The 21,302-nt window shown below is 42.7% G+C and overlaps 1 protein-coding gene across 4 annotated transcripts in view; it reads right to left on the bottom strand.

Moving 5' to 3' along the window:
• The window catches only part of ptprub (protein tyrosine phosphatase receptor type Ub), a 149,223-nt gene that overhangs the window by 35,879 nt on the left and 92,042 nt on the right, over positions 1-21,302 (bottom strand). For all 4 annotated transcript variants that reach the window (XM_018686786.2, XM_018686795.2, XM_018686803.2 and 1 more), the window contains exons 6-12: positions 20,671-20,845; positions 17,893-18,186; positions 11,618-11,935; positions 9,257-9,366; positions 6,440-6,641; positions 4,700-4,802; positions 4,335-4,608 (exon numbers count right to left, since the gene is read on the bottom strand). In XM_018686786.2, coding sequence (XP_018542302.1) covers positions 4,335-4,608; positions 4,700-4,802; positions 6,440-6,641; positions 9,257-9,366; positions 11,618-11,935; positions 17,893-18,186; positions 20,671-20,845 — 1,476 coding nt within the window. The remainder of the gene's footprint in view (positions 1-4,334; positions 4,609-4,699; positions 4,803-6,439; positions 6,642-9,256; positions 9,367-11,617; positions 11,936-17,892; positions 18,187-20,670; positions 20,846-21,302) is intronic.

The following is a 21,302-nucleotide window of genomic DNA, read 5'->3' as shown; positions in this document are numbered from 1 at the left end:
ACAAGTTCTTAACCTGATAGTTTGAACTGAAAATACAGACCGAAACGGTAGACAAACATGATGTCTGTCAAATAGACTGTCATTTTACTTCCATGAAAATCAAGGGCACATATTCAGTAAATAACAGACTGTATGTTTACCAGTGGGAAAAGGCATTTAAGACTTATTTTGTCCTCTTTTATTTATAATGGAGACAAGAAAGAGGTAAACACACCGGATCGTGTGTACTTGTATATGGCAAGCTTATTCAGAAGATACATTCTATTTACATGACATCACCTAACATTGTGTCCATGTTTTAATGTAATATGACTTTGTCTGATTTTTTTTCTACATCTGTCAATAATTTAGAGTCAAAGGTTAGGGCAACTGATTTAAAAAGAAAACATAGTAAACATTGCAATGTAGCCAGTAGCCATCCCTTGTAGCAGAATATGATCTTTTCATTTCATTTAGTTCAGAATGTGGCAAACCATCATTTCTTTCCACTGTATATAAATACAAGTAGTCCTAACTGTAACAAAACATGTCTTACTACCACTGGACAAAAGACAAGAGTCTATAGCCATGCTGGCAGCCCTGTGAGGCTGTACTTATGCACAGTGGTGCCTTGAGCAAAATACTAACATTACCATGCTAACATACTCACAATGACAGTGCTAATTTGCTTGTACTATGTAATCATAATGTTTACTATGTTCAACATTATAGTGCAGTCTGCAGGCATGCAAACTTTTGCAAATAACACAAGGTACATGTGTGGTTGATGTGAATGTCTGTGTCTGTGAATAAATGTTGAAGGTATTTGGTCATAAACCAAAGTATTGAGCAAATTAATTGATTAAAATTAAATTAATTAATGATCGCATTAGCATGGCTAAAAATCTAATTCTCGAATCCTTGTTAAATATGTGTATAGATTTTGGTGTAATACATTTTAAATGTGGGTGAAAACCTGCGCTTCAAGTTGAGTAGTAGTATTGCCCTTTGCATTGCTTAAGTTCTATTGATGCTCCACAGTGTACATCTACTATTTTAAATTAATAATCATTTATCAGATTGTTCAAAAGTGAATCCCTGGTTCATTCCTTGTGTATGTGTCTTAAGAAATGCTGACTGGTGACTTTGAGCTTTTGAGGGATTGACTCAATTACAGGAAACATTTTCCATCAGAAAAAGCAGATTCATCTGAACCTGCCCCCTTTATGGAGGAAGCATTTGAAATAGTTCATTCAATCATTACAAGCTTTGCCAAATTAAGACGGAGCACATTTACATCTATTTGCTGTCAATGATTTAAAAAAAAAAAAAAAAAGTTTGTTGTGATGGATAGACGCAGATTCTATAACACGCACATCTGAATCATTGTGTTGCCGACTCAGCAGAAGAATTAATTGGCAAGCTCCATATTGTGAGACACACATCACACGTCTGGCCGTGCTGTGCCAGTCACGCCAGAGGGGTTGGTGGCTGCTGGCAGTTTTAAATACAGAACACAAATGGCAACACACAACACAGCACACACTCAAGGTTTACAGCATGTGTGTATGTGTGTGCGTGAGAAGTTGGGAGATGTTATAAATGGTTATGCTGTGGCATGCAAAGCTACAATCTGTGTCCACAGTCTTTCAAGCACCTCTTTAGATGGATCAATCAAAGCAATTAGAGAGGCCTGACAGCCACTCTCCAGATAATTAGCATGGGTAAATGCCAAATATTATGGGTCCCATATACTGTTCAAATGATCCCCATTGTTGCCTCTGTTGTCGAGGATTAGGTGCAATGCTGCCCTGCACCAAAGACATGAAAAGCAAACACAAACTTAAACAGACCACACAGACCCTGACTTATTATGCTGTACAATTAAATGATAACATGGGCAGGCTGACAATTCAGTTTACATTTTAATAAGGTGTTTAGGGTGTAAATACTTAAAGTGATTGCCAAACATGACAACTTTATCACCTCTTCCATATGCAGAAACCCTTATCAGCAATTGTTTTATCCAAGTAAATATGTTTTCTGTTTTCTGATGTTTCACTCTTTGGAGAGAACTGCTTTCACTGCCAGCTACCCTTTTAGTTCAAGAGCAGATACACTTTTTTCCTTCTTCTAAAATGAGTGGGCATAAGGTAATTATGCTCTCCTGTACACGGCATAAAAACCACCATAATGTATCCCACAGTACATTCACATTCTGAATGGATTTGTGCTTCTGAAAAAAAAAAAAAAAATTTAGTACATTAAAATTCTCCTTTTAGGCCAAAATGTTTTGTGACGGAGTGAGCACAGTGCTAAAACGTAAAAGGCCTGAGATTCATAATTGCACATGGAGGATAAGCAGACGGACAAAATACAAAAGAAAATACAAAATAGCACAAAACACATTTAGCAGTTGCTTTACCGTTCCAGTCCATATACCAACTGCATGAATATTTTTTGTGTGGTTTTTTTGACCACTGTCAAAAGATTTGTAAAGTGAAAAGCAACAACTCTGTTGATAAGAAAGCATCAGTGTCATCTTATTTGTTGGTCTGTTACTTAGAATTGCTGCTATGTTTGGCTCCTTTATTGTATTTTACTTTATGTAATTAGCACTTTTTCTGCTGCAGTCCCCATGTGTCAGTTCATGTTGTCATTGCCCTGCTGTGACATGTCTTCTGAGTTTTGCTGTTAATGGGTTATATGCCCAGCAACAAGCTGCCCCTCAACTGTACTGAACTGATTTAATTGAGCTTAATCACAAGCTTTGTAGCTGACATCCTAACTAAAAAAGAAACTTCATGTGCTTAAAAAGAGGAAACAACAAACCCACAACAAAGGCTTTGCATCGACAAAGGCCTAATGTCTGAAATATTGACGCAAGAATCAAGCTGAGTCTGTAATTATGTGTTTGCAGGATTACATTTAGTACATTTTCCATTAAAACTGGAAATTAAGTTGCTGCCCTCCCAGCATGTAGTTGTTCTTTTAAGACAAATTGTTTCAGTCCTGCAGCACTAATGCAAGATAGATGCCCACATTTCAACAGTTCTCTGACTGCTACTGTATCTCCATGTGACGGCGTTTCAGCGAAAAACTGGGGACAGTGCTGGCTGTGTGATCTGGCACTGTTCTCCTCTTATTGTGGGTCATAGATGCTGGCCCCCTGCCAGCCAAAACAAAACCTAATCCCATCCGCCGGTAAAGCCAGGCCTCCCCTATCTAATCCCATGCTTAGTAGCCTAGTTGTGTGAAGTGCTCACACTGCACTCCCTCCGTGTGTTTCTCCATTGGGTTGGAAAAAGATGCTACTGGTGGGGATGAGCCACCCTGCTCTGTTCACAGGACTTTATAATACAGAAACGTCCAGTGCAAAAAAAAAAAAGACTGGTGAAAAGAAAAAAAAGTGACGTGATCACAAAGTACCAGCTCAAAAAGCCAAACAGACCCATAACGAAGCTTGCATGTATTTATTCCCAGCTGATGATCACAGAGTGCCGCATTATCCACGGCAACATTTCCCAGCTACATTGCCACAGTCTGTGAATATGAAAGCAGCAGCTTTCTACCTCCGATCATCTGCACCTGTGCCCAATTATCTTTAAGTAATTGCCTCACCCAGGTAGCAGCTCTTCCTGTAATGGAATTTGGAAAGGTAATGTGGCATCCTCTGGGTATGACTGGAGACTACAGGGCTTTGTGCGCTCAAGAACGGTGAAATGGATGGAAACACAACAGTGTGGAATAACACGGTGTTTTCCCAGATAAGAGATTTTTTGTTAAGTGGATACGACTGCAGAAAGATGCTAAACTGATTAACTGAGTAAAGAAAGAGAGGAGAATATAAGGACAATAATGAAAGAGCTGCTGAATGAAGGACACAAGGTAACAGGACAGAAAAGAAAAGAGCAGGACAAAATAGGAGAAGGACCGAAAATGAAAGATCAATGAAGTGAAGTGAAGTACATTGTTGACACCGAGTAATTCCAGCTAATCACAGCTTTGCTAGCTGTAAGTAATGCATGCAAGTAATTCCCTGTCTCAGACATCCTTTGTTTGCAAAGAATCAAAGCAGTAAGATATAAACATACATAATGTCCAAGGAGTTACACTGCCAGCTGAATATGTTTCCATCCAATAACCCCTTTCACAGCATAAATACCCTTTCAAAGGTTGTGAGCCCAGACAATGTCAACCGTCCTACAGTGTCAACCACAGCATTCATAAATACAGATACTCATTAACAGCACTCATCACTGGCACAGAATTACCCTGAATACTAATGTCTAAAGCTTGAGGATCAAGCGTTGGCAGATCTGCCATGCCACTGCTAGGCCTTCACAATCACTCACCCCTCTGAAGTTGCTCATAGCTTGGAAGTAGACGAGGTAGCTCTTGCGTGGGTCCAGAGGGCTGTTCCAGTAGCCGTTGTACGTGTGATTGTCGCCCACGGTGAAGGGACTGGCCTCCGGAAGACTGCTGGGTGGCAGCTCGGCTGTGTAGTAGTGTGGTGTGCCCCGGGCCTGGGCCTCACCGTGGGACATAGGCAAGGGGAAGCACTCCTGAAGCCCCAGCTCCCTCTTCACCTTCTTCACAGTCTCTTCCTCAACCACCACCTGGTATGTGCTGGACACAGGGTGGATGGGCACATTTAATAAGCTGTGTTTGATGTTTAAAAAAAAAAATGTGATACACACATTTGAAATCTTTTCCTCACCTGACAGGTGCCCCTCTGCCTTGGGCAGGGCGCAGCAGGACAGTAATTGTGCTCTCTGTCTCACTCAGGGGGGACGGCATGTCACCATAATCAAATGTGGGAGCTGAGGACACACAGAAACACTCTGAGTTTACATGTCAGAAATAATTAAGCCACATGCACACACACAAACACACATCTGGCCTTACCCAGTGCTATTTCAGGCCACCTTAATTCAGTTTAAACTCAGTCTCTCCCTCTGTCTCCCTCCACATAAACGTGTTCAGCCCCTCAGTGTCTCATGAAACTGACAGACCATTTAATTTTAGCAAAGAGCCATCCCTTTCTCCGCATAAATGGCTAACAGTGCTAATATACCCAATACCCATTTCCTCATATTCGGTACACTGTTTGAATTTCCGTTCTAGTTGTCTCAGATACAAGTCCAATTAAAAGTCATGGGGAGTGAGGCTAAATTGAATGGGTTTCTCATTTGAAAGGATTTGGCTAAAGTCGCGCCCCTCCCCGGAGATGTGGCGGCACATTTCTCTTTAATATCAGTAGTCAATTAGTGAGGGGAGAGGAGAGCAAACTATTTATGAGGAATCGATGATTATCATATTAAAAAGCGGTTTTGCTAATACCGCAGCAGAAAAGAGCTGACATCAATTAAGGTGAGGCATTAAGGAAAAGTGAATGTGCATTTGTTGACATTAAAGGTCTGTTGTGGTTTGTAGAACTAAAAGAGGGTTTGATGCCTGCTGCCAGATGGAGTCTGTTTGAAGGATGATTGTGTATCAGCCACGACGGCGCACACGTCCATATGCATATGCCTGTGCGCGCGCGCGTGTGTGTGTGTGTAGTTGGATACTCTGCGGTGGGTATTGCTTGAAGATGCTGACAGTAGTAGCTGTTGAAGGTGTTCAGTGTTTGCTAGCTGTCAGTGCAGATTTGAGAGACGCTCAGTGTAAGTGAATGTTCTGCACCATGGGCCAGTGGAGGAGGTTGAGGATGATCTGCAAAGACTTTTGGAGTCTATCTGCGGTCTGGCTATGTGCCAGCGCTCTGTCTGACATACAGCCAGTAAGCAGTGATTGTGCACTAAATCTATAATTAAACAAACCGGGCTTCTCTGTAAAGAGATAGGGGCAGAGAGAGCGAGAGAGAGAGGAAATGTGTGAGCGAGACAGGGTGGGAGTGGCTGTGCTGTGCGTTCCTAAGAGGTGTAATCCCATCCCTTAACAAGCACAAATGCATCATTAAAAGGAAAGAGAAACACCAAGGCTGGATTTCTATCACCAGTAATAAGCTCTGAGACTCTCAGAAGTGACATTCTGGTCCCACGAATGTACTGCATCTTTCTTTATACATAACATACAGCAGTGTCCCCTCTGTGGTGTTTCTCTGCTTCCTATGAGTTAATTTATGTCTTGAGAACCGTGAGATGACAGTTTGTCACCATTGTAGAGAGGCAATGGAAAATAGCTCTTACACTGTGGGAGCAGTAGTTTTTGCCTCTGCTAGAGAGGAAAAAATACCGAGGTCAAGAGAGAAAGAGAGAGAGAGAGGAAACCCGGATCCTAATTATAGCACGCAGTGGGTGAAGTCTAGTGTTGTACCTGCATGCCGCATCAGTGATGGCACAGAGAGCAGCCCCTACACAGAGAGGCCGCCCATTACCACTCCTGCTTTATGATTTTTACGGCTGCTTTTGTTTTTCGCACTCCCCACCTCGCTTCGGTTAGTCAGCGGTGATAATACCTGAGATGTTGGTGGTGATTTCCGTGAGGGCGGTCTGCCCGAAGCCCTTGGCTGTACGGGCTCGGACGGAGATTAGGTAAGTTGTTCCAGGGTGGAGGTTGGAGAACATGTGATAGGTCTCATTCTTCAGCTTCGACACCGTTCTTCTAGGTCCCGGCACGTTGATGCCTGGATCAGACGACTCAATACTTTGGTAACTGATCTGATGTGATGATAAAAGAAAAAAAAAAAAAAAGATGGTCTCAGGGTAACATAAAAACCAGAGTGACCTTAGAGCTTATTTTATGCTTTGTTATAAGTGAGAGCTTAATTTTAGAGTTTTATAGGTCATTAACTCGATGCACAAGTGGCTCTGTCAAAAGAAGTTACTTGAATGTCTGATTGATATGATTCATTCACTCAGACATTAATTTGCAGTGTACTAATTGCTCATGTGGGTTTATAGTTTTAGATGAATAGGACCTGATTGGCATTGGCACTGTTAAGTCAAAGTCACACAAGCAACCTGGAGATTTTCAGGAAGTACTGTGAGTGGTGAATGATTTTCTGACTGCGATGCATAATAAAGGCCACAGACTGAGGACACCTCACAGTAAAAAAAAAAAAAAAAAAGCATATTCAAGTGTTTAAATCAATACTGCTGTAGTGTTTATGAGTTCAATTAACTGTTACTAACACTCAAAAACTGTAGTGCACAAGTGTCCTTTAAAAGTGAAATCTTTTTAAAAGTTTTTCCTCAAGAGGTGATTTGCCTCGCCTGCACAGCACTCTCATGAGAATTTCCACTTATACTCTTTCAAAGAGTGAAGAGCTACAGGAGATGACCTTACTGCAATCAGACAAGGGTGAGTGTATTAGATATACGTTAGAGCCAGAGGAGATCCACTTCATTGAAGGTACAAGCACACACACGCTTGCTCTGTACTGTATATGCATGTATTACAGCACACGCGCACAGCACACACACTAAAGATGACACTCAAGCCAAACCAAAAAGGGCAGTCCCGGTTATTGTAAGAGCTTAATGCCTGCTCATGCCTCCTTAGTGTGAAGATAGAATTATGAGCCATTCCAGTGACTAAACACAGACAGACCTCTGTGTTTCCTCTACAAAGTCAGACATAAAAGATGCCCAACAGTGCACAGAGCATTGAGGGGGGGACTTGCAGGACAGCATGGCGGTCGATGGGCTCAGGCAGGAGTGGTCAATGGTTTAATCTGGGAGAAATGAAGAGGATTTCTACAGCTCTGTATAAAGGCTTTCTCCGTCGGTCGAGGGAGATCAACACACTACAAAGTAAAAAACCCTGTGCAGCACCCACTTTATATGTCAAACCACAAATCCTATTTAATAATATCCTTGAGGCGACATTGCAAGAGAGGCCAAGGAAAGAAGGAGTGAGGATAGGTAGGCAGGCCTACTGATGCCACAGACACAGGGTATACAGTAAATCTAAAATCATTATCCACTCGATGGAGAAGCTACAGAACAGCACATGCATGGGAGTTATTAAATAATGACGCTGGGTTCTGTTTTAACAGGACAAGACCAGGTCAGTGAAAGCATATCTCAAGTCTCGCTGCTATCTGCAATCAAACAGTGCACATACGTGTACTGTGCCAATTACAGTGGCACTTGAAATAAATAGCTCCCCAAAAAAGGGAGGGAAGTATTTTTTTGCACTGGGCATGAAAATACCAAAAGGTGCAGGCACATTTAATTTTCAGGAAAATGCTAAAATGTTGCAGTGTTGCCTGAGATTATCTGTGTGCTGCCATACATATTGAGTCGATGGTGTTAGTGGATGTGCTGGTGCTGAATTTGGGCTCCGGTTAAAAAAAATAAAGCGCACAAGCAACACACTGTACAAACACCTGCTGAAAACCCAAAATATCTAGCTGACCAAACAATCTGACCACAAGGTCCATTTAGTAGCTGTGCTGGAGCTCTGTATCAGATCATCCATCTTCCTCACTAGATGGAGTTTGCCCAGTTGTCATGATGGTCAAATTTCAACCTTTCTGTGCTCTCAATGGACCTCTTATCTGTGATGGCTTAAAAGTTGAGATGCATTTTTTTTTTTTTTTTTTCAGCTGAAAAATAGAAATTTGAACTTCTACAAATAAGCTTTTGCTAAACCCCTTTCCCCATACAGTGACTTTCCAATCAGCAACAGGCACAGCAGGGCTGAATATCTTTGGATTTCTCCACATTCAAAAAGGTGTGCATGGGGGAGATACTCGGAATACAAGGAGTTTGAGTCTATTTTTTAAAAGCATTTCAAAACTCTGAATAAACACAAGAGCAAATGTCTAAGGAATGGGTGTTAGTATGTTTTTTGGCTCCAACTTAATCTGCGGAGATAGTTAGCTAGTACATTAGTTGTATAGTATAATGTTGCATTCACAAAATGCATTGATTCATCCTCATTCAGTCTTTTCTTTTGTAATATTAAAAGGGCAAGTCTAGTCTTGCTGGTCCAAGTATGTACACTAAGCTTCCAAACAGGGTTGTGCCAGGTCTTGAGTCTGGTCTTCCATTTTTCCTTATCATGGTCACTAGCATAAGGTCAATTCAGTGACAACTGGGCAATTTTTATCAGCACAGGAAGACTGTGTAATATGACATAAATCTCTGGAACAGCTATTCACTGGACTTTGTAGTGAGATTATTTTGTCAGCAACTGTTTCCAAGGTCAAGAATGGACTTTAAATCTCAACCTAAACACTCTGCTCGTGTTATAACCAGAGGTTTTTCCTTAAATATTTTACAGTGACAGAACAGAGTAATTCAGCAGGGTGTCTCTCTGGGCTCACCTCATATTGGGTAATAAGGCCGTTGGGCTCGACGGGCTCCTCCCACTTCAGGAAGATCATGTCATCCAGTGGGGTGAAGGTGAGCGACTCCGGTGCTATGCCTCCGGGAACTGTAAGAAATTGTCAGAACAAACATTTGTCGGGGAAATTGAAGTGCTAATCCCATCGTGAGCCTCTCCTGTCAATATCACAGAAGTGAATGTCACAGTGGCTCAGAACAATGCACCACATGAGACACTCAGACAGCGAGAGAGCAGCAGGCTGAGAACATCAGATAAGGACACAGTTAATTTATGAACTGCATCAATTATGTAACCACAATACAGACAAGAGACAGAAAATATAAAAAGGGTATCATAATTTTATATCAAACCTCTGCCAGTGTTGAAATATATTGATGAATATGTCAGACACTTGCTGGTAAACTTGTTTCTGAATGGCAGTGAAAGGACAGTGAATGGTTCAGCATTTGACTATACACTGTTAACAGTTTTTTGGGCCATTCAGTGGCAGCTCCAGTCCCCATGGTCCATGCGAGTGCTGTACAGAGCGAGACTGTTATGTGAGATTCAGGCCTGAGGCTAAAGCAAGAGCCAAACAGCTGAGTCGACTGTTATTTTTGAATTGAGTTAGTCTGGAGGACAGAGTTGCTTATTAAGGCTTTTGGCAAAGGCGTTCATAATTGACGTGTACTGTATGTATATATACATATATTCTTCTTTTATCACTTCAGAAAAACTCTTTCCCATGCTCTCTCACTCTCTCTTGATCTTCTTCCTATCTTTCTCAGACTATATCTCTTTATGAAAAAACCTTGTTTGTTTTGATTTTTTTCATGGCAGAATTGATTTCTCCCTCAGCCGCCATGCAGACGATGTGCCACGGCACAAAGGAATAATAGGAGATAAGAAATAAGCACAAAATCCTATCTCAGGGTTGCCAGAGTCTCAGTTAAAATGTTTTCTCTTTTAGGTTTTTTTCATCTGAAAATGAAAAGGATCTTTTGTAATGCTGATTCAGCCTCAGTCAGATGGTCACCCTCTCTGTATTAATGTGTTTGAGGAAGACAAAGGAAATGGAAGAAGTGTTAAAAGTGTTAATGTTTTTGAAATATTAAGCAAATTCACCATATATGAACCAGAACTGATTGATATATGGAAATGAATATTTTACCCTCGTAATGTTACAGTGGATTTATGCTGACTAAAACCTAAAAGCCTCAGAAACACCTATCACAACACGGGAGACTCTCACAATATAGGTCTGGTTCTGGGAAGTCTCAGGTCTGGATAGTCTCCATTCTGACATTTACTATGAGTTAGAGTTAAACATTTTGTAGTTGTTCCGGTACATTGTAAATGTCGCACTCTTCCAAAACAGCTGTCATAAGTAATCCATGTGACTGTGATTTACGCTGTGACAATGATATCTCTTTCTCTGTGCACAAAGGGTTGAGACAGTTGAGTGCATATGAAGCTGGAGGGCAGCACTGTCATTTTGCCCGTGTCTTCACTGCAGTTTAAAACAATAAAACATTCTGCTGCAGCATTTAGAAGACAGCACACACTGCTGTGACCACTAACATACTATACATACTACAATGTGAGATTCAGTACAGTGGTGGAATTGTTCAGACCCTTTACTAACCTTTAGTAAAAGTACTTTAATCACATTTAGATTCAAAGACAATAATACTTTAGAAAACTGTGCCCCCGTGACTGATATCTTTTATGCAGCGTATTGGATTATGATACTGCATCCATGCTTAACTATGATTTTAACGTAGTTTAATCTAGTAGTTTTACATCTGTGGGTTGGGTGCCCTCCATAGAGTCGCAAGATGAATCTGAGGGGTTTAGAGATGATTAATGGAGTAGTAAGGAAGAGTTTTTTTGGATTAATTCTTATTCTTATTCTTTTTTTAATATTGCCTTTTACCTCTTTGGGCCAATTATTTAAATAAAACTATCTGAGAAACATGAGAGGGGAAATCAGTCTGGTGGAACTGCTAACAACTCATGTACATCTGACAAGGGGCCCCAAGTAAACACTGTTTTCATTATAAGAGACTGGAAGTCAAACATTTGGGAACCAGTTTTTTAATCTTTAACGTGTTGTACTTTATAAGTGAATCATATGATTTTTTGAATGTCAAATCTTAATTTGAAAAGTAACTAGTGGCGAAAGCTGTCAAATGTAGTGGACTCAAGTACAGTGCTTGAACAAACTTAGTTACAAGCTTCACGTGCGTGCTGACTACTGATTCAGAATGTTTTCTGTTTTCTTGTGATACTTCTCCTTTTTAGTTTTTCTGTCCTCCGTTTCAATTCCATCTGTGCTGTAACCTCCTCAGGGACTTACTGTCCTCCTCAGTCTGGAAGGTGACCTCTCTGCCCTCTTTCTTCCCCTCTGGATTGGCCAGTGACAGGCGGACATGGATGCCGTGGTAGGGTGGCAGATCACGTAGCGTGAAGCGTGAGGCGTTGTGTTCCACTGCCAGGCACTCGCGCACAGTGGTGTTGTGGCCGCCGCCACCTCCCGCCGTAGTGTAGCGGTAGCACAGGGACACTGAGTAGGTGTGGCAGCGTGTCAGGTTGAACGCCAAATTCTCCCACTGCAGGGACAACTGCCTGGGCTGGATGTCTGTGGCTGTGAGGCCCCGCAGAGCACGCATGGGCTCTGGGAGGGAGGAGGGAAGATTGAAGAAGAAAAAGATACAAGAAAATTGAATAATAAAGATAGAAGAAATAAAACAAAAACAAGCAATGTCATTAGAAAAGTCCTGAAGGCACGATACTGAATTTTAGAAAATGAAAACACAGGTAACTTAGTTTCATTGTAAAATATTTGATTTTAGACAGAACACCCAGCAAGTTACAGTGTCACTGATGTCCCAAGACTAGCCTGGCAGTCTTTCACTTGTTTCCCTCCTACGTGCAGCCATACTGCCCCGCCACAACATGGAGGTCAACAGTTTGCTGCCAGCACAACACACCCACATCCCCTACGGCAGAGCGGGAACTCATGCCAATTGCGCTAATTAATCGGACAGGCTGCGGGTTGCCGTCGCACTCCCACCAGTCTCCGCCTCCGTGTCGACAAGCAAATTGACTATCCAGTAGTTATACTTCCCTGCCCTGAGGTTTAATCCACACACACACACACACACACACACACAGTGCTATTCAAGGGCATTCACTTCCGCTGGTCACTTTTACAGCTGGGTCATCGCAATGGCCTGCCACATATTTTTAGAAGGCACCGAGTTAATTCTGGTCATTGCCGGGTTAACCCTGACTTTCTCTGACTCAGACTAAAAGAACAACAGCTCTGTCTTTGATATCCTCCTTAAAAGTAATGGCTAGCTGAAAGATACAGAGAGCCTCTATACAAGGAGGCACAGACCAGCCAGTGTTCAGGAGGACGTCCGAAAACTAAAGAGAGACTGAGTTAAGCCAAGGACATCCTCAGTATCAATGGAGGCATTTATCAGAGGCCATTATTAACACAATCAATGCCTTTTTGTCAAGCAATATGCTACATAATGTATCGTGTGGCTTTATTCTTTTAATAGGGCATGTTGAGTAATGGACCGGAGAGGCAGGGAATGACAGCAGAGATATGGGGTGCAGGGAGAGATCAGTGGAGTTTGAGGTTACTGGCCAAGGTCTTCATTCCTTCACTGACTCGCACACTCAGTGGGATTCTCACTGCAGCACAGATTAGCGCAGGGAACTTAAATATGTTGGCTAATGCATCACTGAACAGGGGCTAATGCACTAAAACAAGAATTATCTAAGAAACTGGATTTGAGGGGTGATTTCGTAGTTGTGAAAGGACATACGGACACAGAGATACGCAGACATTTGCTGTATAAAATAATGCTATTCAGCCCTATCTCTGTATCACTCTCTGTTAATCTCATTACCACTCCTGTCTTCTGTCTCTCTCTGTCCATTTTATTTGTACAGATTCAAACACACACAAACACATACACACAGATATAAATATGTTAACATTATCAGGCACAACAGTCCTATGCCCAATTTCTTATGCGCTTATTACAGCCTGCGGTAGAGCAATTCTTTTAAAGTAAAATTTTATGACACTTCCAATCTATACTGAAGGCCTCTGCAGTCACCAGCTTTCTCCTTTAATTTGCTGTCTGGCATCTCATACTAGATGGAAATATGACCAGAGCATTGATCTGAACCTCATCCAGACTAATGTGTCGGCAGATAAATGGGTGGGCTCAGTAATCGCAAAGTAGTAGACTGCAACCAGCAAGAAATGTTAATGTTCCATTGTTCAGTGTGACTGAGAATTGTCTTAATGGTGCAATTGATAGTCTGCACAGTCTGAGAGCTAAATAAAGAGAGGCATTTAACTGCTGAGTTAATGAAAGCACCGCCAAAGAGGCCACAGTGTGCTCATTGTGGGTTCTCTCAAAGTGGACATTTGTGCCAGGCCCCTTCCCCTTGCCTCGTCTTATTTGTCTGCATGCCACGGGCACCCATTCTCTGGCACCCCGTGGCGCGAAAACCGCAGCCGCCCCAACATGGCCAAAAGCCCAGAGCACCATGTTGATCCTTGGAGATTGGAAGTCAGAGTGGATGTGACAGGTTCTGGTTTATTATCTCCCCTAAAACTGTGACATGGGACAGCAGTGGGACAGAGCAGAGCTGCCTTAGATTGCATGCATCTGTGGAGGGGGATCTGGACTGACTGCGTCAGACGGGAAAACCAAATTTATACAGACATGCACGACTATACCCTATGTGCAAGCAAGAGAAAAAAAAAAAAAAAAAAAAAAAAAAACAGGCACACATAAATCCAAACACCCCACATGTGCACATATAGGGAATTCTGGCTCCGAGTGGAAGACATGATGAACGACATGCCAAGAAAGGCAAAGCACTTGTGTTCCTAATGTGCCTAATTTTAGTCAGGCTCCAGTGTTGGCTCCCTCTGGCAGACCAAGAGCATCATGGGCAGGGGCTTTCCAGAAGGTTCGGTGACCCAGCAGCAGGTGGAGGCCCATTAACATAGTTTGGGGACCACCTGCAGTACAAATGCTCGCCTCTCCTCTGTGATTTACTTGAGGGGCTTCAAGCTGTGCTAATGCACCGTGCTGATAATCACAGCAATGGCTCATCAAGCACACCTGGATGGCCATCAGAGCCAGGCGGAGACCATGTTCACATTCACGGCCATTAGTTTTACAGCACCCGCGTGAGGACAGCTCGGCTCTGCAAGGATGCGAAATGTGCATGGTGAAAGCCGGCTAGCCGACATGTTGGGGAGGGAGGGAAATATTCAGCGTGACTATGGAAGAGTGAGATTAGTCACGGTGGCAAGACACAGCTTTAGGAGAGGAAATTCACTTTCCTCCTAAACAGAAAGAGGTTCCAGATTTCCCTTCTGTTCACTGGATAATTACCGCCTCCCCGAAATCATCACAACAACCCAACCATCTATTTTCTCGTGCTTAAACCTAATAAGGCCAACAGCGAGGGGTGGGGCGGTGATAAGGATTCAGCGGTGGAATGCAGGGTCAGTAGGGGTAGTGTAGACCAGATGGTTTGGAGGTTGGGTCAGGGGAGCTCTGGGAACCAGGTGGTGATTAGAGTCTCCTGGAGGGTCGCGAAGGTGAGGTACACCAGGTGGAGGAGGTTGCAGCTTACTGTAAGGAGTGTAACACATAAACACGCCCAAGAAAGAAACGCAAACCCTGCAGATGCAGCTACAACTGACTACTCACAGCTTTGCAGCTACCTAAGATAAAAAAAACAAAAAAAACAAAAACAAAACACAAGACACAGCAACTGGCAAAATTAATTTCACCTATATTTCCTCTGTATTGAACTAGTACTGCATCTAAATGCCCTGTTTAACAGCTCAGCAAACACAGCAGTATTACTTATCCCACACATGGGTGAACAAGCTAATGTCACAGTGGTTGAAATGTAAATACATCATTAAAGGCTGAGTTTAGTGACTTTCACAAACACCGATACCAGCAACTGTGAAAGCAATTTCCGTACGTTGTGAATCCTCTCTCGCTTCACCTCTCGCACATTCACTCGCCTCATTTTTACCGTTTCACTCTCTCACTTTGAAAAACTACCCTCTCTCCCACACGCGCACTCCCACACCACAGCCTCTTCTCCCTCTTCCTGTCGGCTTTTTTAGAAAAAAAAAAAAAAAACTTTTTTATTGTGAATTTTCTGTGTCTCTTGAGTTGGGGAGGGGTGTGCAGGGATAGGGGAGAGAGGGCTGTGAGCTCACTCATGGCGCCTGATGAATGAGGGGTGTCTTTTGCTGTTGGGAGAGGAGAGTAGCTTTAATATGTCATTGGAGAGGGGGGCCAGGGAGGCTCTACTGGAGCAGGGTAGGGAGATATGTGAGGGATGGTGTGTGGCAGGAAGAGACCGTTGGGCACAGAAAAGAGTGATGACCGTGGAAGACACGAACCCACAGACTGCCTTTGGGTAACACAAAGCTCTCCATTTCGTGTGCCCGCGACTACGACACACACACACACACACACACACACTGCAGATGCAGGCAGCAGTAATGACTGTGTGTGCATCTGTATTAACACAGTACTCTTTGTGCTCTATATGCATGCATATATTTAACAGTGAGCCTAGGTGTGGCCTGTTGGTATCCAGCTCATCTCCCAGGGTGTTCTGGGTCTACACTGAGATGGATGACAGACGTGCACAGATGTGAGCAGGCAAAACAAAATGTTCAATTAAAAAAAAAAAAAAAAAAGACTGATGTGAGGAAAATATTTACCTGAGCAACTGATGAAAATGAAAAAGAATCTTTTTTTCAATCTGTAAAAACTGAAAAGATGCTTTTCCTCAGTGAGTGGAAAACACAAACAGACAGCAAGCTAATAGAGATGAAACAACTAGACAATTATTAAATTAGCTGAGTGACGGAAAATTCACTATTTTGATAACTATTTCATGCAAAAAAGCCAAACATCTGCTGCTTCCAGGTTGTCAGATGTGAAAATATGTTACCTTTCTTTGTCATATATGACAGTAAACTGAACATCCTTTGGTTTTGGACTTAATTTGTTACATGTTACATTGGGCTCTGGGAATTTATAATGAGCATTTTCACTGTTCACATTTTAGAGACAAATAATTGGTGATAATAATAGTAGTTAGTGTGTACAGTACTGGGTATATCTCATTGTTTGTTTGCTGTTTATATAAAAGCCTTTTGCAGTGTGTATCTGTGATTAATATGTCTCCACCACTGTCACCTACAAATTCTAGTCCATTTATTGTGCTTGCCAAATACAATTTCTATCTTCTCCAATAGATACCAAAGAAGGCTGCTTCAGGCTATAGCTACCCTAGTCAGCCAGCTGTTATCTTTTAAATAACCGTCAAACCAGTATTGCCAAGCTGGCAGCGAAAAAGTCTCCCTTTCAGTCTCCTCAGCACCAGAGTTCAGAGAACACCAGTGATAGCGAATGTGCCTTTTCTTATGAGATAAGTGTATGCGGTGACTGAGTCAGAACTTGTCTATCAGCTTCTCTTCTGATTGAATTTTAGCAGATTATCATGACAGATGCTGCCCCATACTGTAAGACTCTCTGAAGTTATGGTGTGTGGCTGCTGGTACTTTGAACTGAGGATCTTTTATGAAATTACTGCAGTAAGTGTAAAGAAGACATCTTTATGGACTATATTTTAATCTAGATTAAATGTATAAGTCGATGCAATTTAGAAAATCACAGAGCAGTGTCCTGGTACAGGTGTTATTAAAGACCCTGCTGCCCCATGCTTGCTCCAAGCCAGGTGTTCAACACACTATATTCTCTTTTTCAGGCTCAGGGGCATGCATTACCTAAACAGTGCACACTATGATTTCCCTAAGCGCCACGTGTCGCATAATGGGTCCTTTCAGAGCAACGTCCCTACCCAATCCAAAAAAGCCATCTCATTCTTGGCGAGACAAATACAAAACCCCAAATGGGGATATACTGAACAGACTGTTGTAGACTGTTATCTCTATAAACATGAGAACACGCTACAAGATCCAGATATGGGCACAGATTTCAGGTGCAGAGAATACTCATCTATGATTCATCTTAAAACAAATAACATATAGATGACAGCTAAGAGGTGGGTGGGTGAGCTTTCAGCTTAAAATACAGCAACAGCCACTGGACAGTGTGTAGCAGCAGCAAGAGCACTTTCACATTTGGAGTTAGGCACTGAAATGCTCAGCAGTGGCATGTGAATGAGTGTGTAGATGACGATGATAGTCATACCTGCCTGAACGTGTGCTGTAAGATATCCTGATATAACCTAAACCACAACACTCTTAATATAATTTATTAGGCTAGTGCTTCCCAACCCTTAAGGGGGTCTATTTGATACTTTCACCCCTCAGACCTCAAGAAATCCTTAAAATTAAATAACCCTAAGTAGAAAAAAATCACTCTGTAACTGATAACAAGTCATGTGCCCACTAAGACCGTAATCTGTCACAAGGGATCTCAAGCAGGCAATTTGAGGGCATCACAAGCTGAAAAGATTGGGAGCTGCTGCATCGGGGTGACTACGCCCTGTCCAGTCGAACAGCACTCTTAGGATCTGGGAGCTCACCTGCACATTTTGTCCTGCTAACCAGAGGCGGTCCGGGAGGGCCAGTTCCCCCCTCTCCAGGCCGAGTCAGCAGCACACTGATGTGGTACTCTGTGTCTGGATCCAGGTGCCACAGCTTGTAGGTGACCATGTTGACCCCGTGCACCTCAGACCATGGAGACTGGCTGGCACGGTACTCAATCTCCTTCCTGATAATGGGGCCATCTCCCAGGATAGAGTTGGTGTTGAGCTGGATGATCAGGTAAGTGGAGCCGGCGCGCAGCAGCTGGGGCGGCGCGATGGGGGATGGAGGTACTGTCAGAGGAAAAGAGAGGCATTCATTTTTTTTTTTTTTTTTTGGCTTTTTTGCTTTTCTGTTAAAACACATTTGTATTGGTAGAAACATTTGCTGGTGAGGCCATAGCGCATGCACAATCTGGGAAGGTAAAGTTGTGGTATTAATTGTACTAATTGCTTGTATAGAAACAGATTTCTCACTTTGTTAAAGCCCACTGAGTCTTAAATGAGTCCCTAGGGAATGTAAGATGTGAGCAGGTCAAACTGCGTTCAAATAGCCGATTAGTCATACCTATTAACAAGGCGTTCAGAGCCTTGCATAAATTTTGGCAAAGGAGTGAGTGAAAAAACAGCTGTGCATTCAGCACACTGAATGTCTATGATCTTTGTATTGAAAGGATTAAGTGGTGTACATCTTTTTCTCTAACTGAGTGTTCTGTCCTCACAGCTGGTCACCGTGATGAAAGAGAAGACTCTGCGTCACTGTCAGTAAAGATCGCCAAACCAAGGATTAATTCCAGAGCCCACTGGTCAAATGTCACCCACTGGCAGATCCAAGCCACTGAACAATTACACAGGCAATGGAGTGAGTGAGGGAAGGGAATGCAAAAGAAATGAGGACAAAAGCATGAGAAAAGATCAGAGTTTGATCTGTGGCTGTGACTAATCCTTCATTCCTGCAGAGGCGCCTCTGTCTTTTATGGCCCTCCTCTTTGTGGGCTTTCAACATTACCAGCAACCTCACCTTTTCCCTGCGCTGCTTTCCTTTGCTTTGACTTAGCCCGCAGCAGCTCATCGCTGGGGTTGTCGGTGACTGCATCCATAATGAAAGGGCAAATTTAGGCCACAGGCAAGCAGCAAGTGGGGCCACATTTAAAATAACTCCCTCTTTTCTTTCACAGTTATAGTTCACAGGCCTAATAAATATGCTAGAGTTTTTCTGTTAATTTACTTTGTTTACTTCAACATTGTTTTTTTTTTTTCTCAGCATATTATTGGTTGTCTTTTTCGTTGTTTTCCCCTGCACAAGGAGCTATTCTGAAACCAAACGTTGCTCTCAGTGCTACTTTCTGTTTAATTAAGGATTTCTCTGCACTGAGATTTATGCTTTAATGGGCTGAAAATCCCTGAAAACACATCCTCAAATGGTGCACCGGATCAAAAAAAAATGAAATAAATAACAACGAGGGGGCCACAAGAAACGCCAGAGACGCACAGCACCTTTAGGAGGAAGATGAAAATGTTTTATTCATTATGTGGACATGTTTCTGTCCTCTATGGGGCAATGAGAGGGCTTCATCATGATTCCTGCATGCAATCTAAGGTCTTGAAATGAGTGGATCCAACTCATTAAGGGGATGATTAGGCTCTTCTTAGGGGGGCGGTGGGGGGGAGAGGGATTTATGAAAGTCTCGTTAAGGACTCGGTCTCAGCTCCTGTGAAATAGATTATAGAGTTACACCCGGTTGACTTGGACATGACTTACAGAAGAGTCTCCTCGTGGTGCAGAATGAGCTTTGAGCCAGAAATAACATCTTTGTCCTGATTATAAAATAAACTAAGGAAAGCAACAACCACACAGACACAATGATATTTATTTGCGGGGAGTGCGAGCACATTAAATGGGATTTCATGGCTTTCTATCAGCGCATTCACTGACTCCTGGTTTACTGGCAGCTGCTGGTGTGAGGGTTTAGCAGCATTTTGGCAAAAAGGCTCCATCTTGTACTGTTGCAATCAGTCTGCACCACAATACTAAACAGAATCCATGCTTCCTTATCAATCAAAGGGATTTAGTTCACACTTTAAAAAGCCGTAATAGCCGGAGCAGCATGCAGTAGAGGACAAGGAGAATGGAAATCTTTCACATCCTTATTTCCCTTTCTCATCTCCCCTTTGCTGGAGCATGTTATGCCAGCAAACCATCCCACAGCCATGTCATTACTATGCTGTCAAAGTGGTGTCAGGCTGTGGGGTTGGAGTGAGTAATGGGAGTGAGGTCACCATCTGCGGTACATGATATGACAGGGGCTGCAGGAGTCCAAGTCAAGTGAACAGCTTTTTGACAGAGAGCTGAAGAGCCGAATATGGCAGCCAATTTGACAACTCCAGCTCAGAGAACAACACGTCAGGCAGATTGCATTCACCATCTAAAGAGCCTTCGTGTGTGTCGAGTACCGTACAACTTGTCATTAAGGAGTTTTGTGGAAGTTGATTTGACATTGCTGTCTGTAATTTCCACCATCAAGCCCAATTGATGTCCTGTGGGTAATTTGAAATATGTTCACACCAGAGGCTATCACTGTAATGATCAGTTTCATTTTTTAATTCGTCTTTGAATCGCAGGCAGTAATCTACCGTCACCAAGAGGAGCAGAAGAATCACACGCTATCATAATAACAGCAGGAAAAAAATGATGCTGGTGATGAAAGAAGCCGGGGGGGGGGGGGGGGGGGGGGTGTTAAAGCAAAAAAGAACGAGAGACAACGAAAGAGTGTTTACCTTTCACAACGAGTTCAGCAAAGTTTGAGACCCCGGAGCCCCTGGGGGACTGAGTGACACAGCGGTAAAGGTCTTGATCTGTTCGCTGGACACTGTCTAGCTGGAAGGATACCACAAAGCGCCGATGACTCAGGTGCTTGACCGACGCTGTTGTTAAAATGTCCCCATTGTGTCTCTGGAAAGCAGGAGAGGACAGGGTGAATGAAAACAGGATGGGTCATCATGTGCCTCTCATACACAAACACATACATACACTCAGGGGTGTATGTCTCATATCTTATACACTGTATCATGTGTAATAGCTGCACACAAAAACATACCCTACTTATACAGGTGCAAACACAGTTATAGAAATACAAACACATAATAATAAATCATAAAGGGGTACTGCATTCCATAGAGTTGGGAGACAGATTTTAATGATCTAAATTAAAGCAGCAAGAGCTGAGACACTGACTGTAAGTCCCTAGTATGAGTCATGCTCCCACAACTATGGATCCTACACCTCCCATAATGCAATTCAATACAGCCTCTTCTTTAAATCCTGATTGCCTGCATCTTTTAAACTCCATGCCCCCAGTGTGTAATACAGATCTCCAGAGCCACAGAAGACATTTCTCAACCATTGTCAA

Source organism: Lates calcarifer, linkage group LG15, assembly GCF_001640805.2.
Source record: "Lates calcarifer isolate ASB-BC8 linkage group LG15, TLL_Latcal_v3, whole genome shotgun sequence".
In the NCBI taxonomy this organism is placed as follows: Eukaryota; Metazoa; Chordata; class Actinopteri; family Centropomidae; genus Lates; species Lates calcarifer.
Note: the sequence above shows the minus strand (reverse complement) of the source record. Positions and strands in the feature narration are given on the sequence as shown.